The 24,140-nt window shown below is 37.0% G+C and overlaps 1 protein-coding gene across 2 annotated transcripts in view; it reads right to left on the reverse strand.

The window, feature by feature from the left end:
• Positions 1 to 24,140, reverse strand: part of Col4a5 (collagen type IV alpha 5 chain) — a 211,133-nt gene that overhangs the window by 10,046 nt on the left and 176,947 nt on the right. The window contains exons 38-47 of one of the 2 annotated variants that reach the window (XM_026789363.1): positions 18,063 to 18,143; positions 16,510 to 16,608; positions 14,826 to 14,876; positions 13,447 to 13,632; positions 11,771 to 11,779; positions 7,881 to 7,889; positions 5,104 to 5,237; positions 4,237 to 4,309; positions 3,851 to 3,922; positions 261 to 389 (exon numbers count right to left, since the gene is read on the reverse strand). In XM_026789363.1, the coding sequence (XP_026645164.1) occupies positions 261 to 389; positions 3,851 to 3,922; positions 4,237 to 4,309; positions 5,104 to 5,237; positions 7,881 to 7,889; positions 11,771 to 11,779; positions 13,447 to 13,632; positions 14,826 to 14,876; positions 16,510 to 16,608; positions 18,063 to 18,143 (843 nt within the window). The remainder of the gene's footprint in view (positions 1 to 260; positions 390 to 3,850; positions 3,923 to 4,236; positions 4,310 to 5,103; positions 5,238 to 7,880; positions 7,890 to 11,770; positions 11,780 to 13,446; positions 13,633 to 14,825; positions 14,877 to 16,509; positions 16,609 to 18,062; positions 18,144 to 24,140) is intronic. The other variant, XM_026789364.1, reaches the window with a different exon arrangement.

The raw sequence follows: 24,140 nt of genomic DNA on the forward strand, positions 1-24,140 counted from the left end.
TCTTTCTTTCTTCCTTTCTTTCTTTCTTTCTTTCTTTCTTTCTTTCTTTCTTTCTTTCTTTCGTTTTTTGAGACAGAGTATTAAAGGTGTGTGCCACCACCGCCCAGTTTGAGATTTTAATTTAAGATTTACAAGAAAAGTGGAGGTGGGACCTGTGGTGGACTGGCATTCTATTCATAGCTGAGACTATTATTGTCAGAGAAAAACTCTTGACATGTAAGGAGCAAATTAAGGTCTGAAACAATGATCCACAAAGGTACCTGGTAAGCCTGGAGGGCCTGGAAATCCTGGTGGACCTTTTAATCCAGGTTGGCCAGGAACCCCTGGAGGACCAGCATCTCCTTTGATTATAATGCTCTGTCCTGAAGGACCAGGTAACCCGGGAGGACCTGAGAAGCAAAGCATACAAATGTGAAGATGGTGAAGAGAAATGTCAGAAGAAACAGATGCCAAATTGGTCTATGGTCAGCAGATATATTTTTTAAACTATTTGTTTATTGTGTATACTGTGTTCTGCCTGTATGTATGACTGCAGGCCAGAAGAGGGTACAGATCTCATTATAGATTGTTGTGAGCCAACATGTGGGTGCTGGGAATTGAACTCAGGGCCTTTGGAAGATCAGGCAGTGTTCTTAACCTCTGAGCCATCTCTCCAGCCCTCACCAGATATATTTTTATGACAACCAAACAAGAGAAAAGCATTTAACTGCTGTAACTACTGCCACATCAAACAGAAGTTTATTTGGGAAAACTGCAATTACTTCATCAAGAAAATCAAAATTAGCCATGTCAGCCCTCTGATACGTTCCAGGAGTCCTCACCAGGAGGAAAACTCCAGACTCACACAGTAACTTCATCTTCCCATGCTGAGAACCCTTCTTCCCCTCATCTCTAGGCAGAAAGCCTAGTTCCAGCTGCCAACTCTATCTATCTTTGCCAACTCCATCCAACTGTTCTTAACTCTCTAACAAAGTGACACAGATTAACAGATTGCATCAGAAAACAAGATCTCTCTTTTTTTTGTTGCCTTCAAGAAACATACATAATGACCAACGATAGATTTAGGGATGGAAAAGGATATTATAATAAAATGAATTTAAAAATTAAACATAAGGTAGCTATTCTAATATCTGATGAAGTAGACTTAAAACCAAAATTAATCAGAAGAGATAAGGAGTAAAACTTTATACTCATTAAAGGAAAAATCCAACAACAGGATTTTGCGATCCTAACCATATATGCACTAAGAACAGGATACAAGTGACTAAGAATCATTTCAAAATGCTTCATCCATCAGGGAAATGCAAATTAAAATTACTTTGAGATGTCATCTTACCCAGTTATAATGTCTAGAATACAAACAAAACACATACACACACATACAGTACACACAAACAACCAAATAACAAAACAAAAAAATGACAAATGGTGGCATGGATGGGGAAAAAGAGGAACATTTGTTCCCCGATAGTAGGAATACATCCTGTGTAGCCACTATGGAAATCAGTGTGAAAGTTCTTCAGAAAGCTGCAAATAGATCTACATACGATCCAGCTTTATCACTTTTGAGTATATAAGCAAAGGAGATAGTTATTCATCCATGTTTATTGCTGCTCTCTTCACAATAACCAGAAAATGAAAACAGCCTAGATATTAAACAACTGATGAAATAATAATGAAAATGTGATTTATTTACACAATGAAACATTTTTCAAATATTAAGAAAAATTATAACATGAAATTTGTAGGTAAATTCATGAGGCTGGAAACAATAATTCTAAGTAGGTAATCCATAAACAGCAAGGCAAACATCACTTGTTTTCTCCAATTTGTGAATGTTAGCTTTGAGTCATCAGATAAGTACTCATAGAGGTCAAGAAAATACCAAGGGAGCATGGAGAGAAGATTTCTGAGGAGGAAAGACAGAAAACACTGTTATTAAAGGTTCAATGGGAAAAAGGAACGTCAAGTGTTAAATTGGGGTGGGGAAAGGGAGTGCAGGGTAGAGGAGGGACAATGGGGATGGATAATAACATTAAAAAATTTTGAAAATATCACATGGAAACCTCCTATTGCAGAGTAGTAGGTAGCAATGATATCCCTGAAGATACTACAGGCTAACAAATGAAAAGCCCACTGCCAGGACTAAGTTACTTCTTTTGAAATTGTTGGGCAGTGAGGTCCCATAGACTACTCCAGACATTACTGGCTCTTGGTTACTCAGAATTTGATGGCAAGACCCCCATTGCTGAAGACACCACTGACTTGAGCCAAAGAATTTGCAGAAATCAAGCTTAGTACTGACCTGGAAGCTTCATCTCTACTGGCTAGCTTTCCTACTGTTGGATGGGGCTAGGCACGTTATTAGAGGAGAAAAGTAATCATAAATCATACCCAGCTATGAAGCTTATTATCTACAATAATGACTAGCCTAGCAAAACATGTGTACTGGTGCAACAGGGACAAAAACATCATAGGGGTAATCAACCCCTTTCTCAGTGAGTTCAAGTGCTGCTCACAAGATGAATCCTATACCTGGCACCATTATTAGGTCAAGAATCTATGGTTAGACAGGTCATAGGCTTCAAGCAAGAATATACTACTATTACTCTGCTAAATAGGCATAGTATTAAACTGACGACTAACGATTTACCATTATACCCATAGATGAATTCATTTCTCAACCTTCGTCAGAGGAAGTTCTATTTGCAGCAGATGTCAATCAACACAGTGATACAAAGGTCCGAAACTGATGAAGGGACATAGAATAAGAGACTGAAGAATGCTCAGTCATAAACACACACACACACACACACACACACACACACACACACACACCCACACTCAAAATGCATCTGCACTTCCAAAACTCAGGAAGTGCTTTCAACGTTGTGCAAGAGGAGGCCCAGAAAGAGTGTAAAAGCTAGTGGTGGTAGATGATTACAAGGCAACACAACAGAGAAGTTGCACATATGAACTCACAGTAGTTGGGATGGCATGCATGAGACTTTGTGAGCCCAACTCCCAGCATGGAGAGGGGAATTGGGCACAAGTTCCCACCGTCACTAAGGAACTACTGGCCATTGTTAGCTACTGATAGAGAGCAAATACATTTTCTAGAAGAGTGTAGTACTAGATAAGTTGACTATGTTCCAGTGAAAGGCCATATGTCCAAGAATATCTGGGCAGCACAAATTGGTCTTTTAAAATATTATCGTTGTGGTTTATTGTTTTTTAATGTTGGGCGTGTAGAGAAGAGGCTAGGTCTAAGATGAATTGGGAGAAAATAAGTAATTGTGATCAAAACATGTCCAAACTCTCAAAAGAAAAAAACTAATTGAATATTTCTAAGTGATGTTTAAAAACTAAATATATTTCTTAGTGTTGGTGAAAAACAATAGAACTTTCATGCCTCTCTGTCGGGGATGACAGCCCCATTCCCTGACAAGCCCCATCTGATTCTGCATTATGTACAGTTCTTTGTTGTTTAAGACAGTTACTGAAACAATCAACAGATATCCTCTTTTAAGGTTTATGAAAAATCTCTTTAACTCCATTAGCATAAAACTTTTAATTTAAAAATATACAAATGTACAGAAGCAACTTGTTCTTATAATCTGGTCAAATGAATATGGTAATATTAGCATAAATAATAAAATCTTAAGACTTTCTTGCTGATACTGAATCTATCTTAAATTTAATAGGCTGGTTATCAATATAACATAACTAAAGAGTTTAAGAAATTAGGAAATTATGTTGATAGTTTGGAAAGACAGAATGGGACTTTCAAAAGCTTTTCATGTTTCTAAGTAACATGCATAAACAGCCTTAGGAGAAGAAAAATCCTTACCTGGGGGCCCGGTAAGGCCTGGTTCCCCATCGGGGCCAGGTGAGCCTGGTATTCCAATGGGTCCTTTCATTCCTTGAAATATAATACATAAAATAAAATCAGATGGAAAAAGCAACAAGACAACCTTTACACAGGAAAATGAGAAAAAAATTGATTTTTACCAAAGGAACTTAATATAGTCAGCACTAGTTGAACTTAGTGTGTTGTTAAGAATGATAATAATAATAATAATAGTAACAATAGAAGAGAACATGAACTTGGGTGAGCTGGAGGAAGGCAATGGGGGTGGATATGATAACAATATATTGAATATATGAAAAGTCCCAAGAATAAATAAAAATACTTTAGAAATATAAAGGTAAACCTTATAACATCCTTTCAAATACCTGGGAATCCTGGAACACCAGGGAGACCAGGATCTCCTTTCATTCCATTGAGACCTGGCCGGCCAGGATTACCCTAAATAAGTAACAATCATTGGTGTTAGAAAATAACAAGGAAGGGATAGAGAAGAGGAATGAAGATTCAAATGTTGCACAGTGGCTTAGAGAACTGTATTTCCAGTTACACTTGAAGGATTCAGATTCTAACTCTGCCTCTTACTACTTTGTGGCTTTTAAATATTTAAATCTAGGTAGCTAGAAGAAGAATGGTAGTATGGAAAAAATAAGATACTGGAAACATGTTAAGGATAATGATTTCTACTATAAGGAGGGTTTCACAGTTAGAAGACAGACCAGAAAGAATAGGCTGTCTACCAGGAATCTGCTTGAATGAAATGAGTAAAAGTTTCTGACTCTCTGGATTATTCAAACAAGAGAGAAAACACAGGAGTAACTGTACATGTTATTCTCTTTATAGGCAAAGAGAGAGAACTGGGGTGTCTCTTCTTTTCATAGATGCAAAGCAAAACCATGTGGTGGAATTCAAACCTGACCCTCATTCTGATTTCAACATCTAAACTATGCCCACTCACCATGATTACTTCCCTATGGGTGTATTCATCCAAATGCAATGCACTGATGTGTACATGTAAATTTCCTTTTCACAGGTTTGCTTTCACCAAAACCCCCTTTCTAAAAAACAGCAAAGACACTTTAGTGGGAAGACTAGGGGCCTTGCCTTCTCTTTTATTTTTACTTCACCAGTGAGCCCCATAGTGAGTATTAATAAAATTCTGCAGCTCAGAATTCCCATTTTGAAAGCTCTCTCACACACTCTTCTTTCATCAACTATCTAGGCCCATTTCCTACCGGGAGTCCTGGTGGTCCTTGATCTCCTTTCAAACCAGGTAAGCCGGGTTGCCCAGGTGGGCCTGGGTTTCCTCTCTCTCCTTTAATAGCTCCATTTCCAGGGGGACCACGAGGACCTTCTGAACCTGGTAGACCTGATAATGCACAACAAATGGCCACATTTGATACAGTATGTCAGACTTTTAAAATATCAGTTATCTTTGTATTTGCAGGATAAAATACAGAGATGCAGACTGAGTAATTTCCTAGTGTAAACGTGGGTTCTTTTTATTATTAATGCCGTTTTGTGGACTTTTCAAGTTTACATACTTTTCTGGATCAGCATCTCAGGTATCTCAGATTGTCCTTAAACTCACTATGCAGCCAAGAATGACCTTGAACTGCTCATCTGTCTGCCTCCACCTCCCAAGCTCTGGGATTATAGGGATGCACCACCAAGTCTACTGTGTGGCATCCTGGGGATTGAATGGAAGGTTTTGTGCATACTAGGCAAGTACTTTACCAACTCAGATCTAAAGCAACTCTGGATATGATAGTATTTGCTTCTGTAGTCCTCACAGGTGCTCTGCAGCAGGGGAAGCTACTGGCCTCAGGACCAGCACTTACAGAATGAGTGCTAGAAAGCGATCAGGAATTCATGCCATTTCTCTTGTGCAATGAAAATTAAATTATTTAGGGATGAGGATGTAGCATTGGACTAGGTCCTGGGTTTGATTTTCAGTATAACAAAAAGTTCAATTCCTTTATTCATAAGAAGCTATATTCATTCAACTTTTATTACTATGAAAATTTTGTAGTGTGGTGGATCAAGAATATGGCTTTATCTATGCTAGGTAGCATCTAGCTCCTGAAAAATGACTTCTTAAGCAATTGACACTTAATCACAGTAACTTTAAGCTCATTGTAGTGACACATTTGACACATGGAATGTGTTTTAAATGTCAGATATTTATTGTTTCAGTATAGTATGTATAAGATTTATTTCAAAATATTTTCATGTTTTTCTAATCTTTAAAAAATGCACTATATTTTTAATGTACCATTCTAAATAAGGCTATCAGTTCTGTTAAGCAGCCAGGTGTTTGGATCACTGCATAAGCCTTTTGTAGGAAGGTAGGAAATAAATGTTACACATCTGGAGAGTGTTTAGTAGCTGAGACTGAGACTATTCAGTCTTTCCTTAAGACAATAATTACAAAGCCCTAACAAAGTGAGCATGTTTATCTTTTGTCCTGTGGTTGTCTCAATTTTTAAAATTGATTCTAACAAAAATTATTCAGGTAAAGTTTTAAAAGGAATCATGACCTACCTATACATGTAGGAATTTAAAACAGTGGGCTGGAGTTTACCCATGGACAAAGGGTCTAATTTGACATGAGATTAAACTGAAACTTTAATCATCTTCCTTAATTTTCACTACTGCAAAGGAAACGGTCTATACTGGTGAGAAAGACTACCACAGTGAGAATTACGAAAAACTGGACACAGAAATGACAATGCTGGGTTCAAATCCAGCTCCATCACTAATTAGCTCTTTGATCTTAACAAGATTAGTAATCCTTTCAGCTTCAATTTCTTCTATGAAATAGAAACAAAAAAACAGCCTTAGCTTTCACCTAATATTGGGAAAGATCAAATGAAATAGAGGGTAAAAGTTACTTAGTTCACTGTCTATCAAATAGTAAGGACCACGAAATGTTGATATTTAGATAGTTATGATTGCTATTACATTTTCATAGTAAAATCAAAGAGAAGAATGAATCTTACAAGTTTTTTTTTAACATTTGAAGGATTTTCAAGTGATTTCATAATGTGTCATTTATCTGACTCTGACAAAGAGGAAGCAAGTTCATGATAAAACAGTAATTAATTTTCACATTTAGAAAACTTAAGCCACACAATTACCTTATCTTGGCATGCAAACACCACAATCACAAAAGTGCCTTTCCCCATTCTAAAGAAAGGTTTGGGGGTACTTTGTATTTAGAAAAGAAAACCACATCTTCTTAGCTCAAATACACTCGAATAAGGTTTTCTAAACCAACATGGTAATTTGCCCAATTTAGACTAGAAGTCTGGTAGAAAATTGGGCTGTTAAGTAAAAACTAAATGAGCTCTGAAAACCTAATGACAATGATGAGTAAAAATTTCAGATGGGAAAACTGAACACCTGACTGCCACCTCTCTGGAGTTTCTAGCCAACTGCATCATTTGATGAAGAGGCACTACTCTTTTCTCAACTAAAATAAAATACCAGGAATTTTATGTCATTTCAGACCTGGCACTTGTACTGTCTCCAAAAATTAAGTTAATGATATAGTAAGGACATAGGAATTTAATTTTAACTGTACACAATAGCTTCCTTCCTCTATTATTGTAAACAGTTGAACACACAACTCAGGGCAATTCTGGGCAAAAAGAATTATAAAAACATAAAGTCCATATGCAGGTATTGGAAATTATGTAGATACTTGCTTAAATAAATATCTTGCAGTTTACAATGTGAATGTGTTTGCATATCTAATTAAAACTCACCATTTATTTACATAAAAGAATCTATTACAAACAATCGAATCACAAAGATCTGATATTATTCCAAACTCAACAGTAAATACATCATATTACCTTCTCCAAAATGCTAAGATCCAATAGGGTAGTATTTAAGGATAACATCACTTTTCAATGATTTCTGAATTACAGCAATAAAGTGCGTTTCTCTTATCACATATAGAAAGTATTTAAAAAAAGAGAGATAACTGACCAGTGAAGAGTCTAACCTTGGAAACCTGGGAAGATCAGAGTTCACCAAAGCCCAAAGATCGATGTTAGCAGTGTCAGACACCACACAGTACAAAATAAGATTATGAGTTAGAAGTGGTTCACATTATGGAACAAGTTAAAAACAACAATCCCCTTTGTCAGCATTCTTATACCTACATCACAATCAATATGCAAACAGACCCATTCAGAAATAGAGAGAACAAAATCTTTTTCACATAGAGCTTATTCTAGAGAATAAGCTGTTGGTCACTAATTTAAGGGGGGGCTCTATTTAAGAGACTATGTTAACATTATTATACTACTATGCACTTCTAAAAGTTAAGCTTCTGAAAACATTCAAGTTGGCAAAATAGTACCATTTCACCAAGAGCCTTCATTTTTTCCCCTTTAACAAAGAGGTAACTGTGAATAAATATTTAGGCATATCTTAGCTCTGCCATCCTTTAATAAAAAGCGTGAAATGAGCACTTATTTGGATGTTCAGAGTGACCCAATATGATAACAGTTAACTTTCAAAACATCACAGGCAAAAATTTGATTACAAAGCTCACTTGTGACTCAGTGGAAAAATAAAAACCAGGGAACACCATTGTTAATTGTACTTTTGTCTTATTCAAATACCGTTTCATAAATTCACATTTTAACTTTTTATAATAAATCAAGAGGCCTTCTTTTATAAATTAGTACTTGTAATAAGTACTTAAGCATTTGAACATAAAAACAAATATCTGAATTTTCCAATGATATGAAGACTATTAGTGAAGGGGTACTTTAAGATATTCTAGCATGCAATACCCTACCCCAAGCCATTTAAAGTATGACAACAACTTTAAAAAATTATTACTTAATGTACATATTATCAGATTATTCACCATTTAAAGGGAGATCATTACATAAAAATACTAAAGTCTACAAAAGAACACTCTTTGGTTAGTGTTAATTGACTATAAACACGGTTTCTTTTTTCTTAGAGTTCTTGCTATGATTGATAAACATTGAATATTAGAGAGAATAAATTGTGCTAGACCACTGAGTCCCAGGTGTTAAAACACCTTGGAACTTCCTCTTGACTCTGCTATTTAGTTACAAAATTACTCTGGACAGTTCAGTCTCTGAATGTAACAAGAATAGTGTTGCATACACTATCCTCCTTACAGGTTTACATAAGGATCAAAGTCAATTTTGAAATATAAAACTACTGTCCGACATGTGCAAGATGCTAAAAGAAAACAATGATGATTAAAACCAGAACTTTAAAATCATTTGAGAATTTGAAATTTAGAAAAATGCATTTCTATTTATTTAAATAGTCTCCAAACCACATATAACAACTTAACCAATGACTTATAGTCCAAATACCTAGATTAGAATTGTCACTTAGTATAATTCAAAGTAAAGATATTTTATATGCATATTTGATATAGAAGAACCTAATAATAAGAGTACTCAGAAAGATATCTTATTGATGTAAGACATCTTAATAGTTCATCAGCACGGGGATCTTTGGACCACATCATAGCAAAACTTCTAAGACTTTATTTTCTAAAAGGCTACATTTTAATAAGTCATATGCCAAGTCAATTTTATGTACGAGGCCTCGATCCACTGTTCTTCAAATCACTTAATTAAATTTAACTGAAAAAGAAACCATATATAAAACCATAGTCTTATATATAAGGTGGTGATTGTTGATGTTAAATTATAGAGTCAACTTATGCTGGAGAAGGTGTGGAGTAAAGAGAACATTCCTCCATCACTGGTGGGAACGCAAGCTGGTACAACTGCTTTGGAAATCAGTATGACGATTTCTCAGAAAATTAGGAAACAACCTACCTCAAGACCCAGCAATACCACTTTTGGGTATATATCCAAAGGATGCTCAATTGTGCCACAAAGACATGTGCTCAACTACGTTCATAGCAGCATTGTTTGTAATAGCCCAAACCTGGAAACAACCTAAACGTCCCTCCCCCGAAGAATGGATTAGGAAAACGTGGTACATTTATGCAATGGAGTACTACACAATAGAAAAAAATAACAACATCTTGAAATTTGTGGGCAAATGGATGGATCTAAAAAACATCATATTGATTAAGGTAAGCCAGACCCAGAAAGACAAATATCATATGTACTCACTCATAAATGGCTTTTAGATATAAAGCAAAGTAAAAACATCCTACAATTTACAATCCCAGAGAACCAGGACAACAATGAGAACCCTAAGAGAAACGTACGTAGATCTAATCTACATGGGGAGTAGAAAAAGGCAAGATCTCCTGAGTAAATTGGGAGTGTGGGCATCATGGGAGAGGGTAGAAGGGGAGGGGAGAGAAAGAAAGGGGAGTGGAGAAAAATATATAGCTCAATAAAAACAATAAAACATTCCTAGTAAATAAATTCTTTTACATAAAATATTTTGTGCATGTGTGTCTATGTATGAACAAACGTACATATGCATGGGTTGGTATGGGAATAATCAAATTTACATAGAGATTCATGGCTTCCCCCACAAACTGAGTTTTTAGTTCATTTGAAAAAAAAAAGGACTCCCCATTCTCAAAAGCTAGACTTCAGGATGATACTTTATCTCCACTTTACTTCCTTTCTAAAAATGACAAAATGCTGGTTTAATTTAAAAAATAATAAATACATTGAAATATCCAGGGTTAAATTTTCATTCCAGAGTAGGTACACATTAAAAAAATTAGAAATCCACAGTTTTTTTTCCCCATTGGGTGGCTTTTGGTAATTTTTCTTTACTGTATTTTTGTTTGCTTGTTTGCTTTGAGACCGAGTTTCTCTGTGTAGCTCTGGCTGTCCTGGAACTCACATTGTAGACTAGGCTGGCCTTGAACTCACAGAGATCTACCTGTATCTGCCTTCCAAGTGTTGGGATTAAAGGCATGCACCACAATGTCCAGCTATCTTTGACGAATTTGTTTGCGTACTGAGTGATGAACATGTATATTATTGTGAGCCTTTATTCTGTGCTGGTGGCATTGAGGTTTTTTATTTATGCGTACCACTTCTTCACAGCAGTGCAATTTAAAATATGTGACAAGGGATTGAAAAGATGGCTCAGTGATTAAGAGCACACATTGCAGAGGACCCAAGTTCAGTTCTCAGTACCCATATTAGGCAGCTCACAACTTCAGCTCCAGGGGAGTTATATGCCTCTGGCCTTAGTGGGTACCTGAACTTTATCTCCACTTCACTTCCTTCCTAAAAATAAGAAAACAACATGTGTGTGCACATTCCCACACATGAATACACAAATGTGTTCATAAGTCAAAATAAAAACAAATATTTAGAAATATGTGACAAGTCAAAATGTGAAGATGTTCGAAACTTTATAAAGTGTGTGTGTGTGTGTGTGTGTGTGTGTGTGTGTGTGTGTGTGTGTGTGTTTAGGCAATCAAGGATTATATTATCTGCATGATATGATAATCCATATTATTGTTAAATGCCTTTTTGAATAAGTTTAGCTTCATTGCATTAAAAGTTTATAAGGAAACAATAAAAAATATAGTCTACAAAAAGAAAAGCATTTTTGACAAAAGGGAGTACTATAAAATTTCAATTAAAATGGTCCAGATGTATGAATTTTGAGGCATTTAATTTAGCTCATTTTCTTAACTAGATAATGTGGAGCCATTCTGAGAGAAATACTTAGTATCCACAATTTCCTCACAACTTAGGTCCAAGTCACCATTTAAAAATTGAATTGGCATATGTTCTTAAAATCTATTTAAAAATGTAAAAACATTAGGTATAAATACAAACAGGGACATACATGTATATATACACATGCATAATATATGTACAAAAATACATAGGTAAAATTTCCCAATCCATGCAGTTACTACTTTGGAGTTAAGGAGCTAACCTGGAGGACCTGGGTAGAGACGGAAGTTCACCAAGGCCCAATATCATCATTAACGAAAAGGAAAATATCAAAACTGTTAGAAACATCAAGAAACTAAAGCATTATACTAAATACTTTCAAGTTAAAGTTGAATTTAATAATAGAACACTCTGAAAGTCCATATTCATGCATCTCATATAAACCAAATTATCTCCATTTAATATTAATGCTAAAGTGAAAATTGTACATTGTACACACACTATAGTTTAAAAGTTCAAAAATGATGTTCATTATTACAAGGTAGCCTCAACATTCAATTCTAAGAGAAACTGGTTTAAAAATTTATTTTGGATCTGTAGTTGATAAATAAATCAAGAAATCACTCATTAGATATGCATTCTTCTAAAAACTTTGATTGTTCTTTTAAAATAGTTATTGCAAAAGCATGTTTCTGATGACTGCTTTTCTGTTATTATTTTAAAGGAATGTCCATCAGAGAGCTCCATTCCTAGTAACAAATTACCACAGTGCTAATTAGAATGGAAAAGGGCAATATTTGGTTTATTTGAATTATGACATACAAACAAAGCAAGATACTGGCTTCAGTTACATTGCATGCAAGACAGTTAATGTGGCTGAGAATTTTTTGCTGGCTTTCTTTAGTAGTAAGCAAAGGAAAAGCAACACCGTCTAGGAACAGTCAAGCCAACTCACATTAAATCTGACTTTGAAAACGGTGTTCTGAATCCAGTACATAATGTTTAATTCATGGTTTTTGGGCACATGTCAGTGAAATCAAGTCCAACTAACTCACAATTTTATTGTAATTTAAATGTAATTTTTCGTTTTAAGGTACACTTTAAAAAAGAATTAAGAACTTTCAAACATCAAAAGGACAATTGCTTGATTTCTTTCTATCACAAATTTCTGTTCTTTAAAAAAAAAAAGACGACCAAATTCTCAGCTACTAGAAAAGAGTGAATATAAAAGCCCCTTAAATCTCTTAATAACCTATCACCAGCAATTGGGCTCAGCAGCGTTAACCTGGGGTGAAAATGAACATTTCCCAATTAGTAGAATGGAAGGACATAGCACAGACACGAAATGAAACTGTGAACCATGGATGCAAGATGGATCGATTAAAGAGTGGGCAGAGGAAAGGCGAGGTATAGAATGAGGGATGAAGAGATTATCAAACTGATCATGCTGTGAAGCTGAAGATAAATTTGATTGCCCAGTTCTTAGAGATCAAGTTTTCTATTGTGCCTCGTGATATCCGCTGATCATGTGACAGAACCATAGCAACAGCTTCTGGTATGGAACACAAGCATGTATTTGGTGATCACTAGAATGATTTCTGTGACGACATGCTGAGAAGCTTACATTACAAAATGCAGATTTCATTTTGATGCCAGGTTATTTGTATACTTTTATCATTAATAACAATACTAACATAACCAGAATTTTTGCTTTTTTTCATTCAAGTTGTTTTGTTATACTGGAATTTTGAGTAAATAATATATGCATTACTGAAAAGAACATGTATAGTAGAATGAGCTAGGTATGAACCAAGCTCTTTTCTTATAAGGAGTTCCCATGTGACACATTCTAAAACCCTAAAAACAGAATAATCTGGCAGCAAAATGAACTACACAAACTGGTAAACAGACCATTTTCTGTACCACACATGATCATACCTGGTCTCCCAGGAGGGCCTTGAGGCCCAGGGATTCCTTTTGGACCTTCCAAAGTCAGACCAGGAGAACCAGGAGGACCTGGGGGACCTGGCATACCAGGGAATCCCTGAAAGCCTGGTTCACCCTTTGAACCTGGAAGACCAGGATTTCCTGGAATGCCAGGTAATCCACCATCACCCTTTTGACCTGTAGAAATAAAATTAGTGATATAGTAAACAATATTAAATGCTGAATTATAAGATGGTCTTTAAGTCATATATTTGGTAAGCTAATGAAATTCACTAATTTCAAACGCATGCAAAATATATTCTCTATATTAAAACCATGTATCTGTCACCAGAAGTACTTATTAGCAATGCAGAAATAATGACAGCATCCTAAAAGGTATCCTTTGTATCAGGACATAGAACAATGATCACATGACCATTAGTTATGAGCAAAATAAGACAGACAAGATATAAAAAGCATTAAGTATCTTCAAGAACTGGTTCAAGATGGATACAAAAACTGTTTAACACTTTGGGTCTAATTTTGAGAGTAATGAAGTTCAATGGCTGCTGTTATATTCAGACCATGATATTAAAGGTTTATAATCACAATCTAGACAATCTGCTCTTGACATTTATTATAAAACACAAATACTTAAGAGCCATAAAACAGTAGCAAATTAAAGCAGCACTTTTTATGAAAAGAATACTAAAATTTCTAGGAGATATAATTTTAGTGTGAGAAAAGCTTTTATGAATATCAACATATAAATCTGCAATTATTCAAATTTGTGTTAACTATTTAGTGATTATTTTAAGATTACATTTGGAGAAAGAAGACAGACATGTATCCAAACATACATATTCCCTCCCCCACCTCAGTTCTTGCCATGTAGAAATAATGCCAGCTCAGGCTGACTGGAAATCTAGATATTCAAGGGTGAAATACAATGTACTACCCTCTTGCCTCAGCCTCAGATATAGGTCACCATGCTTAGCTCTTAGATGAGTTTTCAAGAAACATTTCTATTATTGGAAATGTCTTATATGCTACTCCGATACTGTTTTTACAGAGAGAAAAAAGTGGGTTTCTGAATAAATGAAAGCTTCTAAATTTCCTACAACTTTCATCTTTTTTCTATATTACGTCCTCAGCATTTATGACAGGAATGAAAGGCTACTTATTGAATTTTCCATAAGAATGTTATTTTTGTTAACACAACACTTCATATTAAGTAGCATTGAGAAATATTATAAAGGAAAATTGAGCTTTAGGTTTTTTTGAATATTCAGATGCATTTTATAATAGTAAATAGTAGAGATAGAAAAATAAATGGACTGAGGAATATTTTCATTTTACAGGTAGATATTACTTGTTTTGTTAAGGTTTACCAGAAAGTCCTGGGAGTCCAGGAGGTCCTGGGATTCCAAAGCCTGGTTGACCTGTTAGGGTACAAAATAGAAATAATTTCATATAGGTAATTGATTGTTGAGGTTTCTAATATGTGTTATGTATATCAAACGTGCTGAAAATTAATTTTTTTAAATTTCCTCTCTCCTGATCACCTTTCTCTCACTCCCTTCCTTTTCTTCTGTCCTTCCCACCCCTTCTTTTCTTGTGCTACAGACAGAACCTAGGGGCTGCATGTTAGGAACATGCTTTACCACTGAGTTACATGCCTAACCACTGAAGACGGACTTTTAACATAGAACAATTCTCCCAGCACTCGGGAGGCAGAGGCAGGCGAATCTCTGGGAGTTCGAGGCCAGCCTGGTCTACAAGAGCTAGTTCCAGGACAGGCTCCAAAGCTACAGAGAAACCCTGTCTCGAAAAAACCAAAAAAAAAAAAAAAAGAAAAAAAGAAAAACATAGAACAAAAAAAGAAAAAAAGAAAAACATAGAACAATTCTAACGTAAGAAAACTATCGAGTTTCAGTTCAGCAGTTAAGAGAACTTGTTGCTCTTGAAGAGAAACTGAATTTGGTTATCCAGTCCACACAACAGCAGTTCACAACCATCTGTAACTCCTAGGAGATTTAGCACCTTCTTCTGTCCTCTAAGGACAGAAAGGCATGCACATGGTGATGGAGGGAGGTCATTGGCTAATAAAGAAACTGCCTTGGGCCATTTGATAGGCCAGCCCTTAGGTGCCTGGAGTAGACAGAACAGAATGCTGGGAGGAAGTGAGGCAGATGCCATGCCTCTCCTCTCTAGGTCAGACGCGATGAAGATCCAGCCCAAGATGAACGTACACTAGAATCTTCCTGGTAAGACACCACCTCATGGTGCTACACAGATTACTAAATATGGGTTAAGCAAGATATGAGAGTTAGCCAAGAAGAGGCTAGATATAATGGGCCAGGCAGTGTTTAAAAGAATACAGTTTCTGTTGTTATTTTGGGGCATAAGCTAGCCAGGTGGCTGGGAGCTGGGTGGCAGGAACGCAGCCCGCAGCTCCTTCTACAACATGGTACATATACATATATGTAGGCAAAGCACTCAGACATATAGAAAAAACAGATGAACATTTTTGGACATGGGTATAGGCTTACTCTTTAAGTTATCACTCTATATCGTCACTTGATATTTGTTAGTTGCACTATAAAGGAAAAACTACAGAGCTGGCAAGATGGCTCAAGAGGTAAAGGCACTTGCCACCAAGGCTGATGACCTGAAGTCAATCCCCAGGCGTTTTGAAAAAATGAAAACCATATACACGCACACTCTGCTTCTTGTGACTGACAGACATACTTTGTATACTTAAATCAAAATACATAAATAAAGTACAGATTGAACAAAGAAAAAGAAATTTAAAAATTTCTGGGTCAGTTCTTGTTGGAAAAGCAAATGGACAACATTTAAAAAATTTTTTTCCTTTAGGGAAAAGCAACCTGTTCAACAAACATGACCTAGTATCTTCAGGATGTCAAGGAAGAAGCTAATTTGGAAGTGGGAAATATGTGATACCTTAGAAGATAATAAGGAAGACAGAGTTTTCCTGTAGCTATGAAAGGACTAATCAGAGCAGACCAGGAGAAAATTATAAAATTAGAAAAATATGAAAAGCTATAATACCTGGTTCTCCCTTCTGTCCTGCTGGTCCAGGAATGCCATCTTGACCTGGCTTGCCTTTTTCACCAGGAGGTCCTGGTGGCCCAGGATGCCCTCCACCACCTAAACAATAGCACAACAGATTATATTGACCCCTTTAACTTCCCCACATCCTTCCCCATCTTCGTATTAAAGTGCCAAACAATTCTCTCTAAAACTAACAAAGTAGAGCCAGGTGAGGTGGTGCATGCACACCTTTAATCCCAGCACTGGGGAGAGAGAGGCAGGAGGATCTCTACGAGTTTGGGGTCAGCTTGGTCTACAAAGTGAGTTCTATGACAGTAAGGGCTACATGGAGAAAACCTGTCTGGAAAAAAACAAACAAAAAAACAAAGAAAAAAAACAAACAAAAAGTAATAAAGTGGGCTAGAGAGATGGCTCAGCTGTTAAGGGAGCTTGCTGTTCTTCCACAGGACTTGAGTTTTAGTTCTTTTTTTTTTTTTTTTTTTTTGGTTTTTCGAGACAGGGTTTCTCTGTGGTTTTGGAGCCTGTCCTGTCCTGGAACTAGCTCTTGTAGACCAGGCTGGTCTCGAACTCACAAAGATCCGCCTGCCTCTGCCTCCCAAGTGCTGGGATTAAAGGCGTGCGCCACCACCACCCAGCCTTGAGTTTTAGTTCTAACACCCAAACCAAGTAGCTCACAACCACCTGTAATTCTAGCTCCAGTGGCGTGACATCTGTATTCTCCTGAGCACATACGTTCACAATGCACACTCACATAATCAAGAAAAAAAATATTAAAGTGCATCTGAATTACTCCTTGAAATCATGAAATCTTATTTTTTTTTCAGGACAAGGTTTCTCTGTGTAGCCCTAGCTGTCTTGGAACTAGCTCTGTAGACTACGTTGGCCTCGAACTCACAGAAATCTGCCTTCCTCTGTCTCTCAAGTTCCGAGATTAAAGGCGTGCATCATGACTGTCTGGCAGAAATCATAAAATCTTCCAGAATAAAAAAAAAGAAAGGAAATGATGACCATAAGAAATAATCTAATAACTCATTGTCTAAAACATTTTTATGATTTTAATATTACGTCAGAATATTCAAAAGAAAATGTGTGCTTCATAGGCATAGAGAAGACAAGGGATTTACTTTAAAAGTTATTAAGTAAAAATATTACTAGAACTTACCCTTCTAGAGAGAATTATTCTCCTTGGAAAATGTGTGCCTAAACAACAATGCCTACTTAAATATAGTTTTGTTTTTTGAGGCAAGTTTTTATGTGTAGCTTTGGTAGTTCCTGTCCTGGAACTAGCTCTTGTAGACCTGGCTGGCCTCGAACTCACAGAGATCTGCCTGCCTCTGCTTCCTGAGTGCTGGGATTAAAGGTGTGCGCCACCACTGCCCAGCTCAATTTGGCAATTTTTAAATGAGAAGTTATTTAATCAGTTATGCAATGACAAGCAGATGAGCACCACATTTCTTTTTCTTGGAAATGCTCACAGTAGAACAAAATTTGACCTCCCCACACTGATATGAAAAACCACAGTCTTAAAGGATGACATTTTTCATGCTTACCTACAGGACCAGGCTCTCCTGGGAGGCCAGGGTTACCAGGAGGACCACTCATACCTTTTGGTCCAGGAAGCCCCGGGGTTCCTAGAATAAAAAGCCCAGTTTAACAATTAACAAAATAAACACATTGCTTTATGAGCTATAATTCAAACTTAAATTTAGAGTATTAGCACTGAAATAATAAAGACCAAAATGAATCCAAAAGATGTTGATGATTGCTGGATAGTTTTCAATTAATTTGACAGGAGTCAATGTTATATATTCATAAATATAAAGGTAACTACAGAAATATTTTACTGGTAATAAAATTTATAGCACTTCATTCAATACTTGCTTTTAAATCCAGTCATCTGTTGTTGGATATGATTTTGCTGTCAGGTTTCAGGTATAATTAACAAAGTAACTAAGGATATTTTACATAGCTTTTTTTTGTAGACATATGTCTTTATCTTGAGTAAATGGTAAAGAGTGGAATTTCTGGGTCAGAGTGAGATTTGTGCATTATTTAAAAACACTTAAAAGCTATTTTAGACATAGAACAGCAGCATATGTAAAAGTCAGTTGTTCTAGATCTACATCAATCTATGTTTTAATATCAATTATAAAAAAAAACCAATCCCAGTGTTAGCCATGTGATTTTAATGTGTTTACTTCGATGGTTAATGACATTGGTCACCTTTTCATGTGGTAACTGGCCATCAGCATGTATTACTTTGTGAAATTACCACTTCAAAGTTTTCCTCATTTTTAAAATTTGAGTTATACTTCTTTTATTAATTTATAGAAGTTATTTATGTCAGGTTTCAGGCTGTCCAATATGCCAACAGTTTTAAATCTGTAGCTCTTTCGCTTATTTTTCTAAGGGTCTTCCTTGATGAATAAAGTTTTAAATTTTGCTTAAATTAAATCTATCAATTATCTTCATTTGAAATTATTGTCTTTGTACTTTTTATAATTTTATTTATTTATTTTACATCCTGGCTACAGTTTCCCTCCCTCCTCTCCTCTCAGTCCTTCCCCCACCTTCCCTTTGTTCCCACCCCCCAATCCACATCTGCCTCCTTTGCTTCTGTTTAGGAAAGGGCAGGTCTCCTATGAGTATCAACAGAACATGGCATATCAAGTTACAATAAGACTAAGTACCTCCTCATGAGCAAGGTGACCCAGTATGAGGAACAGGTTCCCAAAAGCTAGTAAAAGGGTCGGAGATAGCCCCTGCTCCCACTGTCAGGAGCCCTACAAGAGAACCAAGCCACATAACTGTAACACATATGCAGAGTACCTAGGTCAGTTCCATGCAGGCTCCCTGGTTGTTGATTCAACCTCTGTGAGCTCTTATGAGCCCCAGTTAGCTGATTTGTGAGAGCTTTCTGTGGTGTCCTTACCACTCTGGCTCCTACAATCCTTTCTCTCCTTCTTATGTGGGATTTCCCAAACTCCGCTTAACGTTCGGCTGTGATCTCTGCATCTCTTTCCATCAGTTGCTGGATGAAGCCTCTCTGATGACAACTGGGCTAGGCCGATCTGGTGAGATGGCCAGTTCATGCTATGTATCCACTATTTCTAGGGGTCTTAGCAGTGGTCATCCTTGTAGATTCCTGGGAGATTCCCTTGCCCTAAGTTTTTACCTGACCCTTTCCAGTAGTTTTTTTCATTACCCTCCCATTCCACCCCCAACCTAATTGCTCATGTTCCCATCCCCACACACCCTCAGTACATTGAAAAAAATTTCTTCTATTTCCCCTTCCCTGGGAAATCTGGGCATCCCCCATGAACCTTCCTTGCTACCTATTCTCTCTGGGTTGCAGCGTAGTTATCCTTTATTTTATAGCTAATATCCACTTACGGATGAATACATACCATCATGGAGGGCCAAAGACATGGCTTAGCAGTTTAAGGCTAGGCTCACAGCCAAAACACCAAACAACCTTTAGCTAAGAGCCTTTACTTTCCCTACTGGATTTACTTGGAACCTTTATTCAGGTCATTTTATTGCATAACATGTGTCTTTATCTATGTTCTATGTTTTTTATATGAATATACGTATTAATCCTTATGAAAGTACCATACTACCTTAATTACTGCATCACTTGAGATCAGGGAGTGCTAGCCCACCAACCTAGTTTTTTTCAATGCAGGTTTTTCTTTTTCACTATTGTTTCAAATATGTCATGCCCTTTCCATTTCAGAATTAATTTAACTTTTTTTGACTTATTTTATTTATGTATATAACTGCTTTTGCCTGCATGTATGTGTACCACATGTATAGCTATTGCCCTTGGAATTCAGAAAAGGTTGTCCAGTGTCCTTGACCTGGACTTACAGATGGTTGTGAGCCGATGTACGGGTTCTGTGATTTGCCTGGGGTCTGCTACAAGAGCAAACACTGCGGCGATGGATGGAGATAGAGACAGAGACCCACATTGGAGCACTGGACTGAGCTCCCAAGGTCCAAATGTGGAGCAGAAAGACCGAGAACATGAGCAAGAAAGTCAGGACCGCGAGGGGTGTGTCCACCCACTGACTGGACTGGGACTGATAGAGCATGTGATCAAACTGGACTCTCTGAACGTGGCTGAAAATGAGGGCTGACTGAGAAGCCAAGGACAATGGCACTGAGTTTTGATTCTACTGTACGGACTGGCCTTGTGGGAGACTAGTCTGTTTGGATGCTCACCTTCCTAGACCTGGATGGAGTGGGGAGGACCTTGGACTTTCCACAGGGCAGGGAACCCTGACTGCTCTTTGGACTGGAGAGGGAGGGGTGGGGGAGGTGGGGGGATGGGGTAGGGAAATGGGAGGAGGTGGAAATTTTTAATAAATAAATAAATAAGAACAAGTGGAAGAAAGAGGAAGGACTGAAAAAAAAAGAGCAAACACTGCTTCTAACCCCTAAGCCAATGCCCCTATGTTTTTGAAAAATTGTTTGTCATTTTGAATTGATGAACCACTCTGGTGTTAACATTTAAAAATTTAAAAAATTTAGTTTCTACTCTGTTAGTTTACTATTATGTAGTACATATATTATATATATAATTATGTTAGTCTACTTAGCTATTTAAATTTTCTTACAGAAAGTTCTATTGTTTGCAAGAAACAAGCATTAAAAATATCTTGTTAAAATTGTGATAAGGTCTAAAATGCCCATCAATGTAGGATCAAGTTGATTCTTGGGTAACGGAATGCCCTTGCAGAATATTCAACTCTTTTTTTTTTTGTTTTTTTGAGACAGGATTTCTCTGTGTAGTTCTGGCCTGGCTGTCCTGGAGCTTACTCAGTCTGTAGATCACAGAGATCTGCCTGTCTCTGACTCCTGAGTCCTGGGATTAAAGGCATGTGCCACCACCACCCAGTGAATTTTTGGCATTTTACCAAGAAATTTAGAAGAATCTCTAACACACACACACACACACACACACACACACACACACACACCATTTATAGCATTCAGTGCATGTGATGCTTTGAATGAGCATGGTCTCCATAGGCTCATAGTGAATGATTGGTCAGTAGTTGGAAGTTTTTGCAAAGGATTACAAGTTGTGGCCTTGTTGGAGAAGGTGTGTCAGTGGGGGTGAGCCTTGAGGTTTCAAAAGTTCACATCCATCCCAGTCAGACAACAGAACTAGATACCTGTATTATTAGAATATTAAAATACGTAGAAAATGTCTTTAAAAGAGATATTGCTGTGGCCAAGAGGAAAAGTGTGTACATGAGCTTTCCTGGGTTCAGTGCCAGCACTAAAAAAATTAAAAGAAAAAGAAACCCGCAGATAAAAATGTACACAATGAGTGAAGAAAATGGTCAGTTTCTGGAGAAATATGGTAACCCTTAAAAAATGGAAAACTAATTTTCTTGTGGATATTAACAGCATATAGAATAAATCAGGAAAAAATTCAGTAAATATGAAGGTAATTAAATCTGACAACCTGAATGTGATTCCCAAACCCCACATGGCAAAAGAAGAGAATCCATTACCTTAGGTTGTTCCTTGATCTCCAAATATGTGTTTTCACACACACACACACACACACACACACACACACACACACAGAGAGAGAGAGAGAGAGAGAGAGAGAGAGAGAGAGAGAGAGAGAGGCAGGCAGAGGCAAAGACAGACATACACACATAAAAATAAATGTAAATAAACATAAAAAACAAAACCTCTACAACCAGTGAGACAATATTGAATAACCTATTATTAATATAGACCAGCCTGGTCTACAGAGCTAGTTCCAGGACAGGCTCCAAAGCCACAGAGAAACCCTGTCTTGAAAACACAAACAAACAAAAAGCCTATTATTAATATAAACGCACTCCAAAGAGTGGGAAAGAAATTCTGAAAGAACTACATGAAGAGCAAATAGCTGAAACTTCTGAAAGTTCTTCCAAAGTAACAATCTTATTGATTGAGGAATAACAGTAAGAAAGAAAGAAAGAAAGAAAGAAAGAAAGAAAGAAAGAAAGAAAGAAAGAAAGAAAGAAAGAGAAATACAATGACAACCCACCATGAGAGAATGGAACGAATCAGTGATAGCGGGTGGAGAAATGGTTGGGTGATTAACATGGAAGAGTGCTCATGTAGACGAGCAGAATTCAGTTCCTATTACCCACCTAATTACCCTGTACAGAATTACAGAAGCTCACAATAGCCTGTAACTCTAGCTATAGTGATAGGAAGCCCTGTTTTGTCTTCCTTGGCACCTGATGTACAATCACAATATACCTACACACACACACACACACCACAAAAACATGTCTTTAAAAATGGCACTGGAAATGTATCCAGAAAAAAAGCAGGGTATAAGCATACAGGGGAGATGATTTAAAAACAATGTTTTATTATCAGGATACATATTGAGATACTAATGAATATCTTGCATATCACCATAGAACCTTCATCTGGCAATGGATGGAGATAGAGACAGAGACCCACACTGAAACACTGGACTGAGCTCCTAAGGTCCAAATGAGGAGCAGAAGGGGGAACATGAGCAAGGAAGTCAGGACCGCGGTGGGGTGATCTATTGGGAGCTCACCAAGGCCAGCTGGACTGGGACTGAAAAACCATGGGATAAAACCGGACCTCTGAACATGGCAGACAATGAGGGCTGCTGAGAAGCCAAGGACAATGGCACTGGGTTTTGATCCTACTGCATGTACTGGCTTTGTGGGGGCCTAGCCAGTTTGAATGCTCACCTTCCTAGACCTGGATGGAGGCGGGAGGACCTTGGACTTCCCACAGGGCAGGGAACCCTGACTGCTATTCAGACTGAGAGGAAGGGGAGGGGGGGAGGAGCGTGGGGAGTTGAGGGAGGAGGAGGGAAAAGGGAGGCGGGGAGGAGGCAGAAATTTTTAATAAAAAAATAGTGGAAAATACTCAGTGATGAAGGGGGAAAATGTCAAAGATTTCTAGCTGCTAGGAATGTGGCTCAGTGTACAGTGTTTCCTAAGCAAGCCAAAGCCCTAGGATTCAAACTCTAGAACCCTACCCCCACTGAGTTAAAGTTTTCTTACAATGAAGGTAAAGTAAAGGCATTGTCAGGTAAATGTGAGATAATTTGTCTCCAGCAGTCACTTCATAATAAACGATATTTGAAAGTACATCAGGCTCTAGAAAATAATACCAAATGAAACTGTGATATAAAACAACGTAGAAATATTCAAATTGAAAATACATAGGTACATGGAAAAGTCAGTTCTCCTTACTACAATATATTATTTAGAGTTTAATAGACAGCTTAAAACACAGATAAAATTAGAGAAAAATCTCAGTGGTAGAACACTTGCCTAGCATGCAGAAATTCTTGTGTTCTGTCACCAACAATTAAAAAGTGATAATAGCAATTAATTATAAGATTAATCATGCACATAAAAATTAAATCCATAAAGACTGTCACAAAGACCCTGATAAATAATATATTACATATGAAATGGTATAATGTTGCTTTAGTATGTGAAAATAAAAGTGTTGGAATGTCTAGAAGAGTCATTTAAAATAGTGTAGAGAGGTAGGGATTAAAAGTCAACAAAAACGCCTTTAATCCCAGCACTCGGGAGGCAGAGGCAGGCGGATCTCTG

This window comes from Microtus ochrogaster, unplaced genomic scaffold (genome assembly GCF_000317375.1).
Source record: "Microtus ochrogaster isolate Prairie Vole_2 unplaced genomic scaffold, MicOch1.0 UNK17, whole genome shotgun sequence".
NCBI lineage: Eukaryota > Metazoa > Chordata > Mammalia > Rodentia > Cricetidae > Microtus > Microtus ochrogaster.